Source organism: Danio rerio, chromosome 5, assembly GCF_049306965.1.
Source record: "Danio rerio strain Tuebingen ecotype United States chromosome 5, GRCz12tu, whole genome shotgun sequence".
Classification (NCBI taxonomy): domain Eukaryota; kingdom Metazoa; phylum Chordata; class Actinopteri; order Cypriniformes; family Danionidae; genus Danio; species Danio rerio.
In genome coordinates, this window is record NC_133180.1 from 4400408 (window position 1) to 4427178 (window position 26771).

The 26771-nt window shown below is 37.6% G+C and overlaps 1 protein-coding gene across 3 annotated transcripts in view; it reads right to left on the bottom strand.

Annotated features, from left to right (window-relative positions):
* Nucleotides 1–26771, bottom strand: part of mlxipl (MLX interacting protein like) — a 70803-nt gene that overhangs the window by 21870 nt on the left and 22162 nt on the right. For all 3 annotated transcript variants that reach the window (XR_012405699.1, XM_073949688.1, NM_001328694.1), the window contains 6 exon segments: nucleotides 25817–25855; nucleotides 9925–10099; nucleotides 9206–9286; nucleotides 2888–3039; nucleotides 1073–1347; nucleotides 358–719 (listed from right to left, as the gene is read on the bottom strand). Coding sequence is in view for 2 of the 3 variants with exons in the window: in XM_073949688.1 (XP_073805789.1) it covers nucleotides 358–719; nucleotides 1073–1347; nucleotides 2888–3039; nucleotides 9206–9286; nucleotides 9925–10099; nucleotides 25817–25855 (1084 nt within the window). In the remaining variant the exon portion in view is untranslated.

Sequence of the window (26771 nt, forward strand, 5' to 3'; positions counted from 1 at the left end):
ATAATGGATTTAAACACGCCATCCTTCAACTGCTTTCCGTTTCCGATTATTGGTTCAGAATAGCAGCGTAAGCTTCAAGCCTTACAATGTGTTTTGGTGTTTCGTGACCCTTTAACTGAAAAATAAGCTAAAAGAAAATATAAAAGTGACCCCATCCGAAGGGATCGATAGCTTAAATTATTTAGAATTAAGTTAAATAGCAAACATTTTAAGTTGTAGTTTTGTTAACAATAGCAACAACAACTGAAACACTCCTTTAAACATCCATATAGGAAACTAATGATTAAATAAATCAATAAAAAGGCAAATTTAAGAAACTACACAGGGGAAAAAAACTGACAGAAGATAGAAACGTACGCTCTTGAGATCTGGACGAGAGCAGATTGGCCAGGCAGCTGGTCTGGGAGGGTGGGGTTACGGATGACGTCATCACTCTGGGAACCAATGGGGCTCCTCCGCTCTTCTGTTTGTGCTTCCCTCTGCCTGTAGCTCCGCCCACCTGCTGCGGCACAGAGAAGCAGTGATGGAGTCCAGCGGCGGGCATCGGCTGGTAGTTTACAGACATGCAGGAGGACGGAGGAAATATTTCGCCAACACTGGAGTATCCGTGCCCGAGCTGAGCGTCTGCTGGCGGGACGGTTATAGTAGAGCCTTTGTGGGTGATGACGGTGGGCGTGGCAGCCGAGCAGGTCCGTGATTGGCCGGAGGAATATCTGTGTCTGAGGCAAAGTTATTTTCATTCATTCATTCATTTTCTTGTCGGCTTAGTCTCTTTATTAATCAGGGATCGCCACAGCGGAATGAACCGCCAACTTATCCAGCGTATGTTTTACACAGTGGATGCCCTTCCAGCTGCAACCCAGCACTGGGAAATCACACTCATATTCACACTCATACACTATGGCCAATTTAGTTCATCAATTCCCCAATAGCGCATGTGTTTGGACTGTGGGAGAAACCGGAGCACCCGGAGGAAACCCACGCCAACACGGGGAGAACATGCAAACTCCACACTGATTTTAAATATCTCATCAAAGTTAAAACGGATTTAAAACTGCTAAAGGATAATCACCGTGGTCTGAGGCAGGCTGCTGGGTAAGGGTTTTCCTGTGGCATCTCTGTGTTGCTGAACGCCCCCTGCTGGCCGTATGAAGGCATGCCGGACGAGAGGTGCAGAGGGTGCTGGAAATCACTCATGTATTCTGGGTGACCTTTGAACTTGGGATCGGAGGTTTCGGTGTTGGGGTTGAAGGTCATGTCGGGGTTTATGGTGTGGCGTGGGTAAGTGGGTACGGGGAGGTTTACAGAGGAGGAAGGCTGGGGTAAACTTTCAGCTGAGAGAGGAGGCTAAGGAGGAGGAGGAGGAGGAGGAGAAAGGTTAAATTGTTTGAAAATATGGTTAATGTGTGTGCGTGTGTGTGTGTGTATGCGCGTGTCGATGCATATGTGTAATGGGGTGTATGTGTGTGTGCGTGTCTATGCATTTGTATAAGGGGGTGTATTTGTGTGTGTATTTCTGTGTTTGTTTTTGTGTGTGTGTGGGGTGTATGCATGCGTGCACGTGTCTATGCATATGTGTAAGGGGGTGTATGTGTGTGTATTTGTATTTGTGTGTTTGTTTTCTTGTGTGTGGGGGGTGTGAGTGCTATGTGTATGTATGTGTGTGTGGTTTGTATGTGTGTGTGTGTGGTATTTGTGTTTGCTTGAGTGTGTGTGTGGTATGTGTGTGTATGTATGTGTGTGTGTGTGTGTTTGTGTGAGTGTGTGTGTGTGTTTGTGTGGGAGGGGGGCGTGTGTGTGTCTGTGTGTATATTTGTGTGTGTGTGTGTGTGTGTTTGTGCTTGAGTGTGTGTGTGTGTGTGTGTGTGCACGTGGTGTGCATTTGTGTGTATGTATGTGTGTTTGTGTGTGTGTATGTGTCTGTGCCTATGTGTGTGGGGAGTGTATGTGTGTCTGTGCTTGAGTGTGTGTGTGAGTGTGTGCACGTGGTGTGCGTTTGTGTGTATGTATGTGTGTGGGTGTCTGTGCCTTTATGTGTGGGGAGTGTATGTGTGTCTATGTGTGCTTGTGTGTGTGTGTGGTATGTGTTTTACGGTGTGTGTTTGTGTATGTGTGTGTATGTGGTGTGTGTGTGTGTGTCTGTGCCTATGTGTGTGGTATGTGTGTTTGTGCTTGACTGTGTGTGTGTGTGTGTGCATGTGGTGTGTTTGTGTGTATGTATGTGTGTGGGTGTCTGTGCCTATATGTGTGGGGAGTATGTGTATGTGTATTTGTGTGTGTATTTGTGTGTGTGTGTGTGTGTGTGTGTATGTGTGTGTGTGTGTGTGTGTGCGTGTGTGTGTGCGTGTATTTGTGTGTTTGTTTTCGTTTGTGTGCTGGGGGGGTGTATTCATGTGTGAGGGGTGTATATGTGTGTTTTCATGTGTGTGGGTTTTATTTTGTTTGTGTGTGCGTGTGTATGTGTGTGAGGGAGGTGTATGTCTCTGCATGTGTGTAAATGTGCATTGTGTGTTTGTTTTTATGTGTTTGAGGGCTGTATGTGTGTCTTTTCATGTGGGTTAGTGTGTGTATGTGTGTGTGTGTGTGTGTGCGTGCGTGTGTGTGTGTGTGTATGTGTGTGTATGTGTGTTTGCATGTGGGAGGTGTATTAGTGAGTGTTTTCGGTTTGTGTGTGTGTTTGTGTGAGTGTGCGTTTGTGTGTGGGGGGATGTATGTGTGTGTGGCGTATGTGTTTTTGAGCTTGAGTGTGTGTGTGCATGTGGAGTGTGTTTGTGTGTATATGTATTTATTTCTGTGTGTATGTGTGTGTTTGTGTGTGTGTGAAATAAAAAAAAAACATTAAATTAAATGAATTTAAATAATTTTCCCCTTTCACATCAGTGTGTACCTGTGTTAGCAGAGCTCCGGTGTGTATCATCTGAGTGTTGAGCGCAGATGAAGGATTTGAGGAAAACACAGCACTGGATGAACTCTCGAAGAAGCTGCAGTCTGAGAAACCCACAGGCTCTGTCGGGTGCCCACGGAAACTCATGAAGATGTCTGAAAACGATGAGCACATGGTTAATTCTAAACACGACTGAATGAAAAATGTGTGTCCACTACTGCTGCATATACAGCACATCGCTAAAGTATTTACAGTGGTGTTTATACACATTTTGTTATTATTGAAGCTTTTTCTGTTATTTAAAGAGTGTGTTAGTGATATTCACCATTAGGCAGCTCTACAACCTATTCACATTCCCTTATTACACAGAAGGATGTGCAGCAGCACACAAACGTCACAGCAGCACACAAAAGATATATGGAAAAAATCAAAAGTCAGTTTGAAATATGCTCATCATTTAAAAGTGAATTCAATACCCGGCATATTAATAGCGTCTCCAGAAAAAATACAACGTTAGGATTTTGCAAGAGTGGACTAGATTAGGCTAAAGTAAAGAGTTCCTTGCAGTTCTACCATTCATATCAAACTATTCAGCACCACCACCACCACCACAAGGGACAGCAGGTCGCAACATCATACGCAAGAAGGTAAACCTTAAGAAAAGCAAGGGAAATTGAAAAAGGAAAGGGAAAAGGAAAGAAAAGGAAAGGAGAAATGAAAGGAAAGGGGAGTAGAAAGCAAAGGAAAGGGAGAGGAAAGGAAAGGAATGGGGAAAGGCAAGGAAATGAAAGGAAAGGAAAGGAAAGGAAAAAGGAAAGGAATGGGGAAATGAAAGGAAATGAAAGAAAAAAGGAAAGAAAAGGAAATGAAAGGACAGAAAATGGCAAAAGAAAGGAAAGAAAAGGAAAGGAAATAAATATGGCAAAGGAAAGGAAAGGAAAAGGAAAGGAATGGGGAAAGGAAATGAAAGGAAAAGGAAAGGAATAGGGAAAAGATGTGAAAGGAAAGGAAAGGAAAAGGAAAGAAATTGGGAAAAGGAAAAGGAAAGGAATGTGGAAAGGAAAGGAATGGGGTAAAGGAAAGGAAAGAAAAGAAAATGGCAAAAGAAAGGAAAGGAAAAGGAAAGGAATGGGGAAAAGATGTGAAAGGAAAGGAAAGGAAAGGAAAGGAAAGGAAAGGAAAGGGGAAAAGAAAGGAAAGGAAAGGAAAGAAAAGAAAATGGCAAAGGAAAGGAAATGAAAGGAAAAGGAAAGGAATTGGGAAAGGGAAAGGAATGTGGAAAGAAAAGGAATGGGGGAAAGGAAAGGAAAGGAAAGAAAATGGCAAAGGAAAGGAAAGGAAATGAAAGGAAAAGGAAAGGAATGGGGAAAGGAAATGAAAGGAAAAGGAAAGGAATAGGGAAAAGATGTGAAAGGAAAGGAAAGGAAAGGAAAAGGAAAAGGAAAGAAATTGGGAAAAGGAAAAGGAAAGGAATGTGGAAAGGAAAGGAATGGGGAAAAGGAAAGGAAAGAAAAGAAAATGGCAAAGGAAAGGAAAGGAAAGGAAAGGAAAAGGAAAGGAAAAGGAAAGGAATGGGGAAAAGATGTGAAAGGAAAGGAAAGGAAAGGAAAGGAAAAGGAAAGAAATTGGGAAAAGGAAAAGGAAAGGAATGTGGAAAGGAAAGGAATGGGGAAAAGGAAAGGAAAGAAAAGAAAATGGCAAAGGAAAGGAAAGGAAAGGAAAAGGAAAGGAATGGGGAAAAGATGTGAAAGGAAAGGAAAGGAATGGGGAAAAGAAAGGAAAGGAAAGAAAAGAAAATGGCAAAGGAAAGGAAATGAAAGGAAAAGGAAAGGAATTGGGAAAAGGAAAGGAATGTGGAAAGGAAAGGAATGGGGGAATAGAAAGGAAAGGAAAGGAAAGAAAAGAAAATGGCAAAGGAAAGGAAATGAAAGGAAAAGGAAAGGAATGGGGAAAAGATGTGAAAGGAAAGGAAAAGGAAAGGAATGGGGAAAAGAAAGTAAAGGAAAGGAAAGGAAAGAAAAGAAAATGGCAAAGGAAATGAAAGGAAAAGGAAAGGAATTGGGAAAAGGAAAGGAATGTGGAAAGGAAAGGAATGGGGGAAAGGAAAGGAAAGGAAAGAAAAGAAAAGAAAATGGCAAAGGAAAGGAATGGGGAAAAGATGTGAAAGGAAAGGAAAGGAAAAGGAAAGGAATGGGGAAAAGATGTGAAAGGAAAGGAAAGGAAAATGAAAGGAATTGGGAAAAGGAAAGGAAAGGAATGGGGGAAAGGAAAGGAAAGAAAAGAAAATGGCAAAGGAAAGGAAAGGAAATGAAAGGAAAAGGAAAGGAATGGGAAAAAGGAAATGAAAGGAAAAGGAAAGAAATAGGGAAAAGATGTGAAAGGAAAGGAAAGGAAAAGGAAAGGAAAGGAAAGGAAAAGGAAAGAAATTGGGAAAAGGAAAGGAATGTGGAAAGGAAAGGAACGGGGAAAAGGAAAGGAAAGAAAAAAAATGGCAAAGGAAAGGAAAGGAAAGGAAAAGGAAAGGAATGGGGAAAAGATGTGAAAGGAAAGGAAAGGAAAGGAAAGGGGAAAAGAAAGGAAAGGAAAGGAAAGAAAAGAAAAGAAAATGGCAAAGGAAAGGAAATGAAAGGAAAAGGAAAGGAATTGGGAAAAGGAAAGGAATGTGGAAATGAAAGGAATGGGGGAAAGGAAAGGAAAGGAAAGAAAAGAAAATGGCAAAGGAAAGGAAAGGAAATGAAAGGAAAAGGAAAGGAATGGGGAAAAGATGTGAAAGGAAAGGAAAGGAAAAGGAAAGGAATGGGGAAAAGAAAGGAAAGGAAAGGAAAGGAAAGGAAAGAAAATGGCAAAGGAAAGGAAAGGAAAGGAAAGGAAAGAAAATGGCAAAGGAAAGGAAAGGAAATGAAAGGAAAAGTAAAGGAATGGGGAAAAGATGTGAAAGGAAAGGAAAGGAAAAGGAAAGGAATGGGGAAAAGAAAGGAAAGGAAAGGAAAGGAAAGGAAAGGAAAGAAAATGGCAAAGGAAAGGAAAGGAAAGGAAAGGAAAGGAAAGGAAAGGAAAGGAAAGGAAAGGAAAGGAAAGAAAATGGCAAAGGAAAGGAAAGGAAATGAAAGGAAAAGGAAAGGAATGGGGAAAAGATGTGAAAGGAAAGGAAATCGAAAGGAATTGGGAAAAGGAAAGGAATGTGGAAAGGAAAGGAATGGGGGAAAGGAAAGGAAAGAAAAGAAAATGGCAAAGGAAAGGAAAGGAAATGAAAGGAAAAGGAAAGGAATAGGGAAAAGATGTGAAAGGAAAGGAAAGGAAAAGGTAAGGAAAGGAAAGGAAAGGAAATGAAAGGAAAGGTAGAGAAGAAAAGAAAAGAAAAGAAAAGAAAAGGAAAAGGAAAGGAAAGGAAAGGAAAGGAAAGGAAAGGAAAGAAAAGAAAAAAGGATAGAAAATGAAATGAAAGAAAATGGCAAAGGAAAGAAAATGAAAAGGAAAAGGAAAGAAAAGAAAAGGAAAGGAAAGAAAAGAAAAGAAAAGGAAAGAAAACGGCAAAGGAAAGGAAAAGGATAGGGTAAAGAAAAAGACAGGAAAGGAAAGGAAAAAGGAAAGGAAAGAAAAGAAAATGGCAATGGAAAGGAAAGGAAAAGGAAAGGGGAAAGAAAAAGACAGGAAATGAAAAGAAAAAGGAAAGGCACGGAAAGGCACGGCAAAAGGAAAGGAAAAGAAAAGAAAATAGCAAAGGAAAGGAAAGGAAATGAAAGGAAAAGGAAAGGAATGGGGAAGAGATGTGAAAGGAAAGGAAAAGGTAAGGAAAGGAAAGGAAAGGAAAGGAAAGGAAGAGAAGGAAAGAAAAGAAAAGAAAAAAGGATAGAAAATGAAATGAAAGAAAATGGCAAAGGAAAGAAAAGGAAAAGGAAAAGGAAAGAAAAGAAAAAGACAGGAAATGAAAGGAAAAAGGAAAGGCATGGCAAAAGGAAAAGAAAAGAAAAGAAAATGGCAAAGAAAATGAAAGGAAAGAAAAGAAAAGAAAAGGAAAGAAAACGGCAAAGGAAAGGAAAAGGATAGGGTAAAGAAAAAGACAGGAAAGGAAAGGAAAAAGGAAAGGAAAGAAAAGAAAATGGCAATGGAAAGGAAAGGAAAAGGAAAGGGGAAAGAAAAAGACAGGAAATGAAAAGAAAAAGGAAAGGCACGGAAAGGCACGGCAAAAGGAAAGGAAAATAAAAGAAAATAGCAATGGAAAGGAAAGAAAAGGAAAGAAAACAGCAAAGGAAAGAAAAGGAAAAGGAAAGGTAAAGGAAAGGGGAAAGAAAAATACGAGAAATGAAAGGCAAAAGTAAAAGGAAAGGCACAGCAAAAGTAAAGAAAAAGAAAAGGAAAGAAAATTAAATGAAAGAAAAGGAAAGGGGAAAGGAAAACGAAAAAGAGAAGAGAAAAATAGAGAAGTGAAGTGAAGTGAAAAGAGAAAAAGAGAAGAGAAGAGAAGAGAAGAGAAGAGAAGAGAAGAGAAGAGAAGAGAAGAGAAGAGAAGAGAAGAGAAGAGAAGAGAAGAGAAGAGCGTAACAAACACCCAAAGCGGTGGGCATTATTCACCATCAATTGTAAGTCGCATTGGACAAAAGTATCTGCTGAATGACTGAATGTAAATGAATGAGTGAGGGATGCTGTTGTCCTGAAATAAATGAACACTTCCAGTCTTCAATCATTGACTCTAAATGATCCTGTATCAGATGAGGAAATGCCTTTAGAGGTTAAACTCATTCACTGCACTATAAACACCCTGAAAGTGAAGCGCAGACAGCAAATATCACTAGAGCTTGTGCAAATGAACTTCTGAACTTCCCTTATTAAGACTAGTCAAAATCACTTAAAAAAGCAAATTGGTCTATTATTTAATTTTAAGGCATTGTTCTATTAATATTCTGCATTTCCAATTAATATGAATTATTACAATATATGTTCTAAATTACTAATAAAATTAATAATAATTTTAAAACTATTTTAATAATATTAATATAAAATTATTATTTAAATTTGTATTAAATATTTTTATTATCCAATTAAAAATAAAAATGTAATTATAGTTAATAGTTAATATAGTGATTATTTACAGTATTGTTTAATTATTAATTATAATATTCAATGTATATTTTAACACAAATTATCTCATTTATGAATATGAATTCATAAATAAAAAATGCAATTAAAAATAATGACTTAAGTATTGACACAATTTAAATGGTTGTAATATTTTTGTTTTGCATTGTAATTTAGTTGTTTTTGTCTATATAGTTTGTATAAAAAATTTCTTTAGCTATTTTAATAAATCAAATTATATGCTCTTTCATCATCATGTTGAAATAAAATGAGTTTAATTTCATAATTTTTTTAGTTAATATTAATGTTACAAAATAATCTTTACATGTTTAGATAATTCTTTAATCTCTTAAATTCCATATAGCTCATTTTAAGTATGCATGATATTAATAAACGTATATTAATAAGCTTCAGATAAATACTAATAATATATTATTAATAAAATTCAGATCTAATTTACTGTTAAAATCTTATTATTATTATGTTTATTATTTTGGTATTATTATTACTATTTGTATTAATATTATTTCTATTATTATCATTATTATTATTATTAATATTATTTGTATTATTATCATTATTATTTTCACTATTATTATTAGTAGTAGTATTATATTAGTATTATTTATATTATTATTTGTGTTATAATTATTCTTTTTATTATTATTATTAATGTTTTACAAATTATGTTTAAATATTATTGTTTTATTTTTTGTACTATTATTTTTGTATTATTATTTGTATTATTATTATTGTATTATTATTATTATTATTATTATTATTATTTGTATTATTAGTAATAGTATTATTATTTGTATTTTATTATTATTATTATTTTATTATTATTTGTATTATTATTATTATTATTATTATTATTATATGTAATATTATTATTTTATTATTATTTGTATTATTAGTTATATTATTATTATTTGTATTATTAGTTATATTTGTATTATTAGTTATATTATTATTATTATTATTATATGTAATACTTTTATTTTATTATTATTGCAGCATTATTTATTTAATTATATTATTGACTACATTTAATTTAAATGATAACTGAAATAAATTGCTTGGTAAATATCTTACGAGTATGACCCCATTTTCATATTAAACTTCTTCATAAACAAGTGCACCTCAGGCACCAGAACCAGGTCACATGAAACCATTAAGCTAGAGTTATAAAGTCGCACAATGACATTATTATAAAGTGATATAATAAAGGTTTATTAAACTTACCCGGTATGTCCATCAGGTCATCAAGACTGGGCTGCAGTGGTGTCAGACCAGGCTGGATCATGTCTGCATTACTGGTGTAAGCTGGACAGAAACATATCATAAAGACGTGTGTGTGTGTGTGTGTGTGTGTGTGTTTTGAAGAGATTGTGCATTTATTCTTTTAAAGTTCCTTGTTTTAGGGTGTGGTGTGTTTCCTGAATGAAATATTAATATAAACTCATGTGACTAAATTCTCCACCTCATTGATGAAATCCTGAATTGACAAAAAAATAAGTAAAATTGATGTGAGGAGACGTTATGTACACCACTGAAAGATGTACAGGGCTCAATTAGTGCTTAGCCTTTTGGAATTTTTGGCCATTTCTCAGTTAATATGGCATATATATTTTGGTCCATTTAAATAAAACAGGACAACACGGTGGATCAGTGGTTAGCACAGTTTCCTCACAGCAAGAAGGTCGCTGGTTCGAGTCCCAGCTGCGTCAGTTGGCATTTCTGTGTGGAGTTTGCATGTTCTCACAGTGTTGGCGTGGGTTTCCTCCGAGTGCTCCGGTTTCCCCCACAGTCCAAACACATGAGCTATAGGGGAGTTGGATGACCTAAACGGCCTGTAGCGTATGTGTATGAATGTGACAGTGTATGGGTGTTTTCCAGTACTAATGGAGTGCACCTCTATCCAGAAGTAAACTGATTGAGATCTGATTGATTTGAGGACTCACTGTTCTGGCGGTCTGCACTCCAGGCACTGGGTTTCTGGGTCATGGTGAACAGCGTGTCTGAGATGTCGGACAGGAAGCAGTCCAAGTCAAACATGTGGACTTCCTCTGATGCCGCTTCAGGCTCTGAATAGATCTGACTGCTCCATTTCTCCAGACCCGTCCGGCTGATGGGACTCTGTGGAGAACAGCAAAAAAAAAAAAACACACACACATCAGCTGAGGAATCGGTGAAGAAGTCACGTCAAGTCAAGTAGGATTTCATTGTCATTTCAAGCATATACAGTGAAGCCGAACAACGTTAATACAGGATCAAGGTGTTACATATAACATACATTAGCAAAAACTAACTAAGAAAGCTGACTAGCTAAGACAAGACTAATTGACATAAAGTGCATATATGCAAACAGTGAGACTATGGCATATCGAAATGCAAAAGGTCTAAAGTGGATGGCACAAAAATACTAAGGGAAACTTATAAAAATAAATAGGGGTGTCAAAATTAATAGTTTTTTTTGGTGCACCGCGATGCAGACACAGACAATGTGGTATCGGTTCAATAATAATCATAACCGGTTAATATGTACTGATGTCATTTATCTCCTATGCGCTATGTCGCGAGGGAGGTGAATGCGGGTATTTACAACACTCCAGGAGCCGGCCCGTGGCGTAGGCAGTATAGGCAAATGCTAAGGGCACTGTACATCCATGGGGACACCAGAAATAAGCGCGGTTAAGTTGGTTTTGTTTTTGATATTCCTGACACATTCAGTAATAAACCTCTTACCCTAAAAAGATCTAAAGTGTGTTTCCTACAAAAAAAATCAAAGCTGGTTATGTTTCACAGCTGTCTTTTTCTCTTTTTTTCAACCCAAGCTCATTCTGGAAACGTAGCCCCGCGGACGTTTCTAGAGACTGAGATTTACGTGGCCGGAGGTACGTATGGCCGCGTTTTGTTTTTTTCAAGCAAACGCTATGGGGCGGTGTGACGCCGCTCCTCCTCTTCGTGCTTGCCGGCTCACCTCTGTGTGGAGGGCTTTCCCGATGCAACCAGTTTGTCCGCTTAGCTCTCAGTGTTACGTTGGCGGAGCGGAGGCCCGGAGGAGGAGAAGCCGGCCACGGGGACGACCGGGAGCGAGTCAGGTAAAAAGAAAAACAGAATCCAAAAAATAAGGGCGAGAACGCGGCGAGATCTGAAAACGCAGTTAAAATCGGACAAGTGCTTTTGCTTTTTTTTTCTGGACGGCTTTTGCAAATCGTAGCTTCGGTTTAGGGAAGGAGGAGGAAGAGGAGGGCGGTTGGATCGGCCGGCCGCCCGGTCGATCGTTCAGTCATTCAGCCAGTCAGTCGGATGGACGGTCGCTCCACAGTGGCCTCCGGCGGCTTTTTACGCGAGAACAGCGTGGGCGGGAACGGCGCGCGCTCCCGAGAGGCGTTCGAGACACGAAAAAGTGGGCACAGCGGCCTCTCGCGGATTCACGAAAACAAAAACTGCTCGAATACGTACCTCCCGGGACGAATTTCGCGGTCTGCAGAAACGTCCACGGGGCTACATTTCCACAATGAGCCCGGTTGCTTTTTTTCGCTCTACGTTACGACCACTGCTCCCTTTAAGCTCTTGCAATATGCGTTTAGCCAGGAGAGCTCGCGCGGACCGGAGCTCTCTGTAAGGGACCGTCGGAAAAGTGCTTCTTTTTATCTTTTTTTTTTTTTATTACTCCACTCAGCGCGAGCTCTCCCGGCTAAACGCATATTGCGAGGGCTTAAGAGTGTGTGTGTGTGTGTGTGTGTGTGTGTGTGTGTGTTTGTTTGTTAGGTGCTGTCTATGTTTGTGTATGTGTATGGATGAGAGACAGTGTGGTGCTGTGTGCCTGTGTGTGTTTATACAGACAGCTTGTTATAGCCTCCCCTTAAAATATAACACTGTGTATGGAAAGCATCGTCAATGCACCGTGATGCACCGAGATATCAAATTGAACCGAATCGATGGCATGATAATCATAACCGAACCGAACCGTGAGACCAGTATATGTTCACACCTCTAAAAATAAACTATAAACATACATAGTGTGGCGGGTCACTCAATAAATCATCACCGCCATCCTGGGAAGCACTCATGCACAACACCTGAAGTAATCACGCCGACTGCCAACAGCCACAGCCAGTCTCTCTACCGCCCTATATAACAGCCATAACCACAACTGAGGGTTAGACACATCTCCACTGGCCAGAAACCTGTGCTTTCTCTCTCTTTCACCCTACAGAAACAACAGATTAGCCAGAGGAAGCTGAAAGATGGTTGGCACTGCACTGGAGCACCCTGCACGAAGGAAATCCCGCTTGACACGAAAACACCTGCTTACTTACCTGCACTTTGGCACGTTGATCACTTCTTGACTTCGTGAATAAACTTGTGTTGGCTTCTTCACTCCGCCCTGCTACAATAAAATAAATACTACTACTATTCATTCATTCATTTTCGGCTTAGTCCCTTTATTAATCTGAGGTCGCCAGCGGACGCTCTTCCAGCTGCAACCCAACACTGGGAAACACCCATACACTCTCTTTCAAACACACTCACTACGGCCAATTTAGCTTATTTAATTCACCCATAGCGCATGTGTTTGGACTCTGGGAGAAACCGGAGGAATTACACACCAACACTGGGAGAACATGCAAACTCCACACAGAAATGCCAACTTGCCCTGGTGGGAGTCGATACAGCGACCTTCTTGCTGTAAGGCGATCATGCTACCCCCTGCACCACCATGATGCCCACTACTACTATTTATTCATTTTCCTTGGGCTTATTTCCATGTTTGTCAGGAGTTGCCACACCGGAACGAACCGCCAACTATTCCAGCATATGTTTTTACCCAGCAGATGCCCTTCCAGCCGCAACCCAGTACTGGGAAACACCCGTACACAATCATACACTACAGCCAATTTAGTTTATCCAAATTCAACAATTCAACTGACCCAGCCGGGACTCGAACTAGCGACCAATGCTACTAGTAATGATAACATTAAACAATTGTAAATTTCCAGGGCCCAAAGTGACAGTACAGCCACATGACACACTTCCATACTTCGTGGTGATGAGATAATGAGTCGAGATAAAACAGTAAAGAAACAGTAAAGATAAAATAATACAACAAGCTTCATATTTAATGCTAGACATTTAATCACAAACATTAAAAACAGCAATAATACTGATGTGTAAATTAGTAAACATCTAAAACCATCACTGAGTGTTCCCAGTGACTGCAGTTAAAATGACTTTAAACTGCAGCTTAGATGGTTTTTGAAATCACCAGACGCTGCACATGCTTATTCAAGCACAGAACAAATTTTCAAATACAAATGAATTATTTTCTGAAGAAAAGCCAGGCTGAAGAAAATAATGCGAGGAAATAAATAGATTCCGGTTTAACATTTGTATGCCGAGCAAGGAAACGAGAAGGAAAACAAGACAGAGAACAAGGTTCATCTTCATGTCAAAATGAAAAGGATGAGCATCAGCAGCTAAATGTAAAAAAGTAAATAAAAAAACATTTAACAATGTAAAATAAATATATTTAAATGAACGAATGAATGAACGAATGACACAAAAGAACAAATGAATGAATGAATGAATGAATGAATAATAAACGAATGACACATGAACAAATGAACAATGAATGAACAAATGAACAAATTAATGTATGACAAATGAATAAATGAATTAATAACACATAAATGAAAGAATAAATAAAGGAACGAATGAATGACACAAATGGATGACATGAATGAATGAAATGATCAAATAAAACGAATGAACAAATGAATGAATGAATGAATGAATAAATGAATGAATGAAAAACAACGAATGAACAACTGAATGAATGAATGAATGAATGAATAAATGAATAACAAATGAATAAATGAATTAATAACATGAATGAAAGAACAAATAAAGGAATGAAAGAATGCCACAAATGGATGAATGAATGAATGAATGAATGAATGAATGAATGAATGAATGAATGAATGAAATAAACAAATAAAACAAATGAACAAATGAATGACACATGAATGAACAAATGAATGAACAAATGAATGAACAAATAAATGAATGAATGAACGAACGAACAAACAAACAAACGAACGAACGAATGAATGAATGAATGAACGACACATGAATAAATAAATGAAGACAAGAATGAATGAACAAATGAATGAATGGATGACTGAATGAATGAATGAATAAATGAATGAATGAATGAATGAATGAATGAATGAATGAATGAACGAACTAACGAACGTATAAATGAATGAACAAATGAATGAATGAATAAATGGACGCGTGAATGATTGAATGACATGAATAAATGAATGAATGACATGAACGAATGAACAAATGGATGAATGAATGGATGGATGACACATGAATGAGTGAACAAATGAATGGCACATGAACGCATGAATGAAATGAATGAATGAATGAATGAATGAAAGTATGGCTGGTCTTGATTACAATCAATTTATCCAAACAGCTAGTTGACTATTAATGGTGAAAGAAAGAAAATACAGTACAGTTTACAGTACAGTTGTTAAAAGAGTGACAGTGGTAAAATAAACATGGGGTCAGATTTACAAACAGAGCAAATGAGTGCAACAAATACAAATATAAAAATAAGTCAGTTAAAAACAGTTGTACTCAGCAAAACATCAAATTTGTTACTTTAAAATCAATATACACACACACACACACACGCACACACACACACACACACACACACACACACACACACACACACACACACACACTGCTAATTATACATCAATGGTGCTACATTATACTGCCCCTCCAAAAAGCTGTCCCTCAAATCAAGTCCTGCCCTGCATTTCTCTGCTATGTAAACTTCATGCCAACTTCATCTAAAGCCAACCAGGCCTAGAAGTCACCCGCTGGAAAAACTTCAGAACCAAAGCTGAGATGTTTGCATTTTAATGACAGATTAGTTTCCTTTGGAAGATCTTGCAATTATGCATCCTCACAATATTATAAAAATATGTATTCAGAAAGCAAATGCTGCTGATTTTAATGCTTAAAGGGATAGTTCACCCTCCCTCACTAAAATTACTCACTAAAAACTCAAACCTTTATGAGTTTCTTTCTTCTGTTGAACACAAAAGAAGATTTAAATAAGGTTGAAAACTGGTAACCATTGACTTCTATTGTAGTTGTTTTTTCTACTATTGAAGTCAATAGTTACAGGTTTTCAACATTCTTCAAAACATCTTCTTTTGTGTTCAACAGACTCAAAGGTGAGTAAATGCTGACAGAATTTAAACTTTTGGGTGAACTATCCCTTCAAACACACGTTAACATGTTTTACACAGCATCTGCACGCACACACACACACATACACACACACACACACACAGATCAGATAATCTACTCACGATTTAACTGTAAAAATCCCTTCAGCATCTGTAAAACCATGAAGACTCTCTGTGTTGCTGATTTTCTCCTCTGTAAGACTGACACTCATGGTTGTCCGCATATTTATAGGAATACCCACAATCAGCAACGATTACGTCTTTCCTGAAAACGACCTACGTTCTGCTGTCTTGTTTCTTACGCACAAAGGTGGCAAATTATAGTATTGGTGCGGGAGTGTGTTTGTGAGCAGAAATCATGTGTGTGTGTGTTGGTGGACCGCTGTGCTTACGTGTGGAGTCTTAACAACAGCAGTTTAACGCAAATGTGTAAAAGACAGGAACCCCTGCCCAATCCCATTATGTTTTCATTTCTCAGTGTTTTTTTCGCCCAGGTTTCTCCGTGTCACTGAAGGCGAGCGGATCTTTTGTTCGTGACCCAGTTCCTGCTGTCACACTCACGTGTGGGGGACGAGAGCAAATCACAGCCTGCTAAAGGCACACTGACACACTGCACAAACACACACACACACACACACACACACACACACACACACTACTGTGATCGAACAAGTTTTCTAGTAAACCCAAATAGAAATGAGCAAGATTGATTAGAAATACACTTAAAGGTGCTGCATGTAGGTTTTTGACTCTTCTAAAGCAAACAAACACCATAATATGTTTGCAGATTTTTCAGAAACATTCTAAATGAACGTTATTATTTATCTGAAAAACAATGCTGAAGTCAGATATTCATTAATTTTATTTTCAGCTTAGTTCCTTTATTAACCCGGGTTAGCCACAGCTGAATGAACCGCCTGAAGTCAGAAATTCTGCTTTGAAAACGTGTGTTACGAGCTGGAACATCTGTCTTTGTTTTGGTCCCTTTAACCCGCCCACTGCCAGTTTAGCCAATTGTATTTCAGCATTCCAGATTGTCTTGGTGGAAAGTAGAGTATTTCATCCATTTAGGCTCTCTAAGCATGTGTCCATGACCTAAATGCGACCTCCGGTGGACAATAGCAGACTCTGAAATGAGACACAGATTCAGAGTTCCACATGAGGTGGTTATTGATTAGCAAATAATACAAACATTACAAGCATAACCTTTTAGCGCCTGAGTGTCCACATACAGTTGAAGTCAGAATTATTAGCCCCCCTGAATTATTAGCGCTCCCGTTTATTTTTTTTCCCCCAATTTCTGTTCTGGGAAGATTGTTTCAGCACATTTCTCAGCATCATAGTTTTAATAACTCATCTCTAATAACTGATTTATTTTCTCTTTGCCATGATGACAGTAAATAATATTAGACTAGATATTAAAGTGACATTTAAAGGCTTAACTAGGTTAATTAGGTTAACTAGGCAGATTAGGGTAATTAGGCAAGTTATAGTATAATGATGGTTTGTTCTGTAGATTATCGGAAAAAAAAATAGCTTAAAGGGGCTAATAATATTGTCCCTAAAATGGTGTTTAATAAATTAATAACTGCTTTTATTCTAGCCGAAATAAAACAAATAAGACTTTCTCCAGAAGAAAAAATATTATCAGACATACTGTGAAAATTTCCTTGCTCTGTTAAACATCATTTGGGAAATATTTAACAAATAAAATCAAAATCAAAAGGGGGCTAATAATTCTGACTTCAACTGTACGTGGACAGCACATTTTTAGCTCTTAAGCGGCTATTTAAAATACTTTGAATATTTTATATTTTGTTACAGACATACAGTGTCATAATGCAACTGTTTTGCAGCATATGAAATCTCCCAAACACTGTCTAACTGTCCATAATGGAAGAAAAAATGTTTTTACTCTCCAGTAGTCAAAGCAAGCAAAAAAATAAATCTATGTTAAATAGATTTTGCTTAGATGAAAAGATGATACTCAGATTTTTATACTAATTAGGTTCCAATAAGCCCAAATAGCAAAGAGAAATGAAAAATGCATGTAAAAAACACCTTGGGCCTTAAGAGGATAAACAATAGGTGAGCAGGTTACATTGCAGTGCTTCCCACAGGAATGAAATATACTTCTGGTGGTAGCCGAATTGAAACAAACCATTTACCCATATCACATACAGAGCTCGAAATGAACCTTTTTTTCTTGGTAGCACCGGTGCTCCTATCTTCGAAAATGTTGGTGCACCAGACAAAATTTAGTCGCACCCACCAAAACGATAAGCAGTTACATGTTTTATATTAACAGATTTAATGCATTCGAAATCAACTCTAATCAAAACTAACAAATAAACAGAAATCTGCATGCGCTCCCGGCCCTGCACGCACTGCTTGACGTGAACAAGATGAGCTGAATTAACAATAATAACTGCGCTGTTCTCACGGGTGCTGTCTGATATTGCACAGATGATTTTAACATATAACTTAATATTTGCATACGCTACATCATCTTATTAGCAGTGACGGTCTTTTCATGAGCTGCAATATTAGTTTCATCTCAGTGAATGGATGCTCTTTAGCAATGGTGAACGCGGTGTCAGTCGCACGATTGATGGCATGGTGACGATTAAATGAAGGATTAAATAACATTAGAACATCTCGTGCTAATTATTGAGCCACCATGCGGTCCTTTAATTAACTCACCAAGTGAAAAATAGAATGTCTCTGCTGTTGGTTTGTGGACAGTCATGGCTAAGACAAAAGTGCTCAGTGAGGACCTGACTGGTCGCAGATCAGAGAAAGGCCTATAAGACCATAAGCCCCTTTCACACAGTAATACCAGTTAACATCCGGAAAATTTCCGAAACGACTTTAAAGGTAAATTTAAAAAAGCGCTGTTCACACAGACGAGGACGTGACGGAATTTTCCCGTACATAACTCGATCTGTGCATAAACTCAAAAACCTCTTACCCTAAAAATATCTAAAGTGTGTATCCTACAAAAAGACGAAGCTGGTTATGTTTCACAGCTGTCTCTTTCTTTTTTTCGCTCGAAATTACGAGCACTGCTCCATTTGAGCTCTCGCAATCTGCGTTTAGCCGGTAGAGCTCGTGCAGAGCGAAGCTCTCAGTAAGGGACCGTCAGAAAAGTGCTTATTTTTTTCGTTTTTTTTTTCTTTTTCTTTTTTTTTTTTTGCTCCATCCTGCGTGTTTTATTTTAAACACTACTAATTTTCTCTTAAATGAGCACAAACAGTTCCTAAAGTAGTCGAATGCTTCATTATAGATCTGTGCATTCTTACATTAACAGCTCTGTTATCAAACAAAACACAATGAGAGATTCACTAGCTGCTCTTCACTAAATAACTATAGTAACTTTAATCAATATGCAAATACAATCGAAAGTGAAGTACATTTTATAGCTTTATTTAATATCTGGATAGGCCATTGATTTTAATAGGCTAAACCTTTTATTTTATTGTCAATATTTTCTAATGTTTGCTATGTTTTCTATCATTTGAAGCTATGTTATCCCATATTTTTTACATCCCAATGTTGACAGATTGCTAATCAATAAATAGCTATAGTGCTATCTGTTAAATTTAACGTCAGCTAATGTTATGGAAGGGCGTAGATGTTATGGAAAACAGTAATAGTAATGTAACTACCCCCATCATTCCTTCCTCAAGCAAATTTGTAAATATTGAATCTATTCAGCAATAATGTTAATGGCATTGGCATATTTATCTGACGTTTTCCCAGCTTGTAGTAGTCGATCAAAAAGCTATTTAGTTTCTTATGCAATGTGACGGGCTTGTTCATCATATTCTCTTCTGAAAAAAAGAAGAGGATCTTTTTCAACAAAAAATTGATCAGAGTTACAGCCAGCATCCCACAAAAAGCAATTCAAGCCTCATTTTGTGCATATCAAATCGCAAAATATAAAAAGGCACACACCATATATTTTTGGCTGCTTTAAATAGATACATTTTTATTACCCATTTTTCCATATTAAAATATAATGGTGGGTCTTGAGATTAAATTACTTGCCTAGGTGGGTCCCGGAATAAAAAAAGTTTGGGAATCCCTGCCTTAAAGGACGTTCAAGATGAAAAGCAACCAGAACTATGAATATCCTCAAACATCTCTTTTCTATTGCAAATATTAATGTAGCCTTCACTCTTTTTGATTTTTATTATAATTATTAATCTTTTTCTATGTTTTTCACGATGTGGATGTCCTAATTGTAAGGTTTTGATATTATTTTGATTGTTAAATATTCAGCATATACAAAAAAAACAAAAAAAAAAAAACAAACGCTGATAAAAGTTTCTGTCCACGTGGGTCAAGCTAACCTCCATGAACTATATCTATATATTATTTATATAAATAAATAAGCAGAGTCTGAGAGTTTTAGTTATTTGACAGTTTATTTCACATTTCTTGTTTGTAAAGGCTAATACAAATAAAAAGTGAACAGTCATCTTTAGTATTGTTTGTATTTAAAAAAACTAAAAGTTATAAGAGCCTGGAGGTATTATAGACTTTGCATATTCAGTTTGCAGAGATTTGTAGGTACAGACATCTATTGTGTGCGTTCTTGGCAGTTTTCATTCCTGTGTTTTTAATATTGTCCATATCGCTATCGGAATTATATCGTATCGACCGAAATTAAGAAATATATCGTGATATAAATTTTTGCCATATCGTCCAGCCCTAACACAGCAGTCATTCAGCCTCAAATGCACTGCAGTACCATGGCACAGTAATATCAGAAAGCATCAGCACTTTTATTTACACATCAGCAATTTTTAAGCGGGGGCTCGCACCATCAATCAAACTCGCACCCACAAAGCAGAACATGAATAAAATGCATTTAAAAGCAGCGGCTGCAGTATGTGGGTCAGATTTGATTAAACGCTGTTAAAGGCTGAATGTGCGTCTCTCTCTGACCAACAGAAGGGAAGATTAGCACTTCAGTCACTAAAGGCAATCAAAGCAGTCTTTTTCTCACCCCTGTGACGCAAATGAAGACGCGCATTTACGTTTACTCACGTTTGACTTCCATGCTTGCTCTTTATCCTTTTTCGGCCAGCGGAGAGGAGCGAAAATCTGAGGGGCGACTAATATTAGAAATGAACTTGAGCAGAGAAAACATGACTAACCCACTAACGTAAATGCTACTCTGTGCAAAAAATAAATAAATAAAAATCCACGATTTACACTTGCTATCATCACAGCCAGTGGTGTAAAGTAACTAATTACAAATACTCAAGTTACTGTAATTGAGTAGTTTTTCTTAGGAATTGTAATTTATTAAGTCGTTTAATAAATGTGTACTTTTTTTGTTGTGTACGTAAATGTGTACGTTGTTGGTGTAGTAGTATCAGTAGTAGATGTTGTTGATGTAGATGTAGTAGAAGTGATTGTTGTAGTAGTAGTAGAAGTAGCAGTAGACGTTGTTGTATTAGTTGTAGCAAACGCTATAGTAGTATCTGTAGTGGGAGTCATTGTTGTAGTAGTATCAGTATTACTAGACATTGTAGTAGTAATAGTCGTGGTTGTGGCTGTAGTAGAAGCAGTAGTAGTTGTAATATAAGTAACTTTCTGTAGTAGTAGTTGGTGCAGCACTTGTGATTTATTATTATTGTCAGTTATCATTACTGTTGTCCTTTCTTTCTTTTTTACTATCATACATTAATAAGCATTGTTGTTACTCCCTACCTCTGACTGGTATTTATATCTGTGACACTTGCTTCATTTACTGACTGTTATTGTTCCTTATGTATGTACTTTGACCTGTCCACCAAGTTACCTTTACATGCATACACACACTAGGGTTGTGACGATGAGGAAATTTCCCCACCGGTTAATCGACATGTGACAACACCGGTAATACCGGTATCACCGTGGGAGTGGGCGTTACTAATTCCTCTTCTTTTCCTCTTTTTTTCTGCTTTTAAATAGCTTATAAATGCGTGCGTATAATACTTTCACTTTCAGTTTTGCGGGAGTTGCCAATTCGGTGTCAATTGTTTGAATGGACGAAAAGGAAACAACAACAAAAAAAAAAAAATCACTGTTATTAAACAAAACATAACTTTTATTAACATAACGAATGAAACACAACAATGCTACACTTTGAAAAAACTGTGGAAGTTGGAACCATACAAATAACAACCATAAATGTCTGTATTATATATTAACAGCTTAGTCCTTATGAACAATCCGTTTATAAAATACATTATTAACGAATCTATAAGCTATGCATGATGATCAAAACTAATCAAGCTAGCACTCATTTTATATATAAACTATAAATATATATATATTTTAAATGTTAAGAACTGGAACATCATTTAAAAAACATCATTTAAAAAAATAAAAATAACTTTTATTTTTTAAATCTCTCAAGGTAATGTTGTCTATCGAGTAACATAATCTCCCTCGGATTGGAGTTTGGTGCGCAGTAAGACTATGACCAACACCGCCCTGTAAGTTAACACACTGCATACTGTCCACAGCTCTGGCGTGTAGTGAATTACATGTTTTAAATGACAGCGAGACATGCTACGTTTAGTTTTTATTATAAAATATACATTATAACCCAGTACACAGTAAAATAATATGTTTTGAATGGCTTGTCTTTTGACGGCGCATATAGCCGTTAATTAAATAGGCTAAGCATATTTTCATTAATATTAAAACACATTAATACAAATTAGCCACCCTTTGATTTTTTTTCCGTTGACGTATATTTTTATCAAACGAAAAATGCAATGAATAGTTTATTTTGGTTTTCATTTTATTAGAATTAATATAATTAATAGGCTACACAATTCCTCCATATCTTTGGCTCCAATTGCGTTTTTACAGATATCCCAGCCTGATCTCACGAGAAAACGTAAGTATTTTACGTTTTGCCAGTTTAGTGGCTAATTCGTAGGAATTCGTACGAGTTCAGTCGTACGAAATGGTACGATTTTAAAAAGGAGGCGTGGCACCTGACCCCACCCCTAACCCCAAGCGTCATTGGGGGATAAGCAAATTGTACTAAATTGTACGAATTAGATCGTACGAATTCATACGAATTAGCCACTAAATGAAAAAGTTACGAATTGCCGTGAGATTGTGACTTTTTTTTTTTTTTGGCTCAAAGACATTTATGCCTGTTCATTTCAGTGGTGTATTTTGACAGATTTCACAAAGGCTTCAGCTATTCTACCTGTCAGCTGCACCAGCCTAAGTTTTGCGACATGACTTGTGTTGCGGCTCGATGTATGAGAGAGAAAGAGAGAGAGAGAGATGAGATCAGACATCAGATTCGATATGTTTCCGCACGTCTCAGTTACTTTATTGCAATGTCTAATATTGGCTCATCTAAATGAACTTTACATTCGATGAAAAGCCGAAATATTGCCAGACAGACGAAGCAACTTTCGGCTTTTGAAGAGAGCGTCCTCAGTTATAAAAGATGCGCGCACACACAGGATGCGCTCTTGTCGGCTTATTCATTATTGATTTTTTTTAAACATTAAACACATAATCAAGTGGAAAAAAGAACAGCTGAACTTCGGAAAAAGTGGTCACGTTGCCATGATGTTGTTTCTCTGCAGTTGGATTGTCAATGGTGCGGCACTGCTAAATCACTCTTGTTTTAATTTTTAAAAAAAGACATTTATTATTAAACATGATGGTCGCGTGATTTTTAAAATGAGAGTATGCGTTGCGTATTTATGGCCATTGATCTATCCGCTACCCACCCATAGTTAGGTGAGTTGAAGGTGCGTGTATAAATTAGTTATGTTTCCTCTAGATGCTGCCACCTTTGTCAGGCAAGGTTTGCAGATTGCCTCATTAACGTCTTCAGGTTCTCTTTTGCATTTGGTTTGAACCCAAAATATAGCCAAACAGACGCTTTTGCATTGCGTTTTGACAATAAATCTTCCACCATCCTCTTTCTGTAAATTCGACTCCTCTTTTCTCCTCACATGATAAATATGACGCACATGTAGCTATGTTCAGATTTTAATTATAGAGCATGCTCTCGTCTTGAGTCTATTATTTATAATAATATTTTCTATTTAATTCAAATATATGTTTAATTAAAAAAAAAAAAAAAACGAATACTTAAAAAAAACAAATGTGGGGACGGTGTTACAGTGGAAAAGTGATGTCACCGGTGTTGCGTCTTAAAACCGGTATCACCGTCAACACCATCTATTGTGGCAAGCCTAAAGCAGGTCGCACACCAGAAGTGCCGCTTGGCGGCGCGCCGCGCAGCGCCACGCAGCGCCATGTATTTTAGAATTCTAAACATAGGTTTCTATCAGGGTACACACGCCTGGCGACGGCTCAAGCAGGTCGCACACCTCGGCGACACGGCGCGTACATGACAGTTTAAAGTATCACACACCAGATGCGCACATTCGAATGATATTTAACATGAAACTAATCAGATGGCGCTCTGTGGCGCGGGTGAAAAATGAACTGCGTCCTGAGCCGTCGCCGGGCGCCGCCGACAGCTGCCGACTTGCGGCGCCGGTGTGTGTATCCTGATAGAAACCTATGTTTAGAATTCTAAAATACATGGCGCTGCGTGGCGCTTCTGGTGTGCGACCTGCTTCAGGACGTAGTTCATTTTTCAGCCGCGCCACAGAGCGCCATTTGATTAGTTTCATGTTAAATATCATTCGAATGTGCGCATCTGGTGTGTGATACCTTAAACTGTCATGTACGCGCTTCTGGTGTGCGACCTGCTTAGATGGCGCTCTGTGGCGCGGCTGAAAAATGAACTGCGTCCTGAGCCGTCGCCGGGCGCCGCCGACAGCCGCCGACTTGCGGCGCCGGTGTGTGTACCCTGATAGAAACCTATGTTTAGAATTCTAAAATGCTTGGCGCTGCGTGGTGCGGCGCTGCGTGGCGCGGCGCCGAGCGGCGCTTCTGGTGTGCGACCTGCTTAACACACACGCACACTCACGCACATACCAGTACCTGACTATATTGCTGTTGTTTTTGTTTTGTTTTTGTTTTGTTGCTTTGTATTTGTTATTTGTTGATGTTTTCTTGTATTTGTATGATTTTTGCATAATTCTAATAAAATAAATAATAATAATAATAAATAAATGTGTACTTTTACTTTTCCTTGAGTACATTTTTTGAGCTGTATCTGTACTTTTACTCCACTACTTTTCTTCAACCTGCAGTCACTATTACTTTCTTGTCTAAGGGGATTGGCTAAAGTAGAAAAATCAGTCCTGTGATTACTGTCCAATCAAATTGCACAGAAAGTAAAATCACATGATACTGAACAACATCAACACATGGGTGCTTTATAAATGCAGCAAACTTTCAGAAGCATTAAAAATGTCCAAGAAGATGTTCAAAACACACATTGACACACAGACTTTTAATAGACTGGATGTCACTGATGAGAAAATAGATGTCGACTGTATGATGACTGAAATCACCAAACAGCCTTAAACAATCACTAAATGGAAGGAATGAAAAATGGAAGAACCGAACGAAGGAAGGACCAAATGAATGAAGGAAGGATTCAAGGAAGGACTGAAAAAACTAAGGAAGGAAAAGAAGAAAGGAAGGAAGGAACGAATAAATGAATGAACAAAGAAAAAAATTATTCAAAGATGATTCCTTGGATTCACTAATTTTATTTACGTTAAGGGGTTGTAAACAATTTATTTGTGTTGAATTTAAACAAACGAATTAAGTTGAACATTATTAAACTTAATTTGTTTGTTTAAAATAAACACAAATAAATTGTTTGCAACAGTTCTGCATGCAACACTTTTTTCAGTGTAATGAGGGAACGAACAAAAATTATGAACGAAAGACTGAATGAATGAGCGAGCAAATGAAGGAAGAAATGAAGGAAGGACCAAAGGAATGAACGAAGAAATTAACAAATGAGTAAAGGAAGGACAGAACAAAGGACCTAATAAAGAAAAGAACAAAAATATAAATGAACGAACGAACTAACAAAGGACCAAATGAATGAAGTAAGGATTCAAGGAAGAACTGAACAAACTAAGAAAGGAACAAATGAATGAAGTAATGAATCTAGGAACAAAAATATGAATGAGCGAAAAAATGAAGAGAGGAACGAAGGAAGGAACAAATTAATATAGGAAGATCACTAAATGCACTACAGAATGTTACGTTTACACATCCCTGCACAAACTGCATGTAAATGCAAAACGATTTTTTACAGTGTAATACTCACCACTCAATACTCTTGAGTACTTCTGAAAGGTCTACTTTTCACTCATACTTTGAGTAATATTTACAGCAGATACTTTTACTCTCACTACATCTTTGTGCAAGGAATGGTAGTTTCACTTGAGTATGATTTTTCAGTACTCTTTCCACCACTGATCACAGCTGCATTATAGACCACATGCATGGAAAAGACGTTCAGAAAAGTCACGTTTATAACGTTTTCCCCATAATTAAAGGTAACAGGTGCTAACGTTGTCTTAATGCTCAACACAAATCTCCAAACAAGCAATTAAATATTTAATAAAGAGTGAAAGTTGCTGTCTGATCTTACCTTCTGCAGCATGGAGAGCAGATCTTTGTTCTTCTGAAGCTAAAAACACATACAATAAAATAAATCAGCAGTGCTTTTGATGCTAATGGACAATGCAGATCAGTCAGAGATCCTCAAACACTAAGAAAAAGCATCTTATCTTAATGCTGGTTCAATACATGGGGGGCTTTTAGGATATGGTTTTGTGAGGGTCACCGGGGTCACAGATGTTAATACTTTGAATGCTGAACTTTGGTTTCTTGACCTGAAAATGCTACTAGAGTTTTGCAACTGGGAAAAAACTAGCTCAGGTTTCTGGTATTTTCAAAAACACGTCTTGTGTAATGCGCATGTTTTTTGGGTTTGGCATTTTCAGTAACACTTTAGGTCATAATTCATGCTATTACCTGCCTACTGATATTAACTGTTCATTAGTAGCTATAAAGTATGATTTTATTCTGCATCTCTAATCTAAACCTACAGTAAACCCAACCTCTATCTTACTGACTATTAAATAACAGCTAATTAGTAGTATATTAAGCTGGTAGAGTTGGCAAAAGGTTTGTTAATAACCAATCAGCAGAAAGAGGTGTGTCTAGTAACTATAATGGAAATATAAAAAAGGGGCGGGTCTTGTTGAGTTATGCGCATGTTTACTTTGGTGTTTGTCATTTTAAATGCGTGTTAATGCACTCGCCGGCCACTTTATTAGGTACACCTGTCCCACTGCTCATTACTGCAAATTGTCTCTAGGGTTTACAGAGAATGATCTGAACAAGAGGAAATATCCAGTGAGTGGGAGTTCTGTGGGCGCAAATGCCTTGTTGATGCCAGAGGTCTGAGGAGAATGGCCAGACTGGTTCCAGCTGATAGAAAGGCAACAGTAACTTAAAAAAAACACTCATTACAACCAAGGTGTAGCGGAAGTTTTGCTTTAAGCCAATATCGCGGTAAAGGTAAACAATGACGTGTGAGT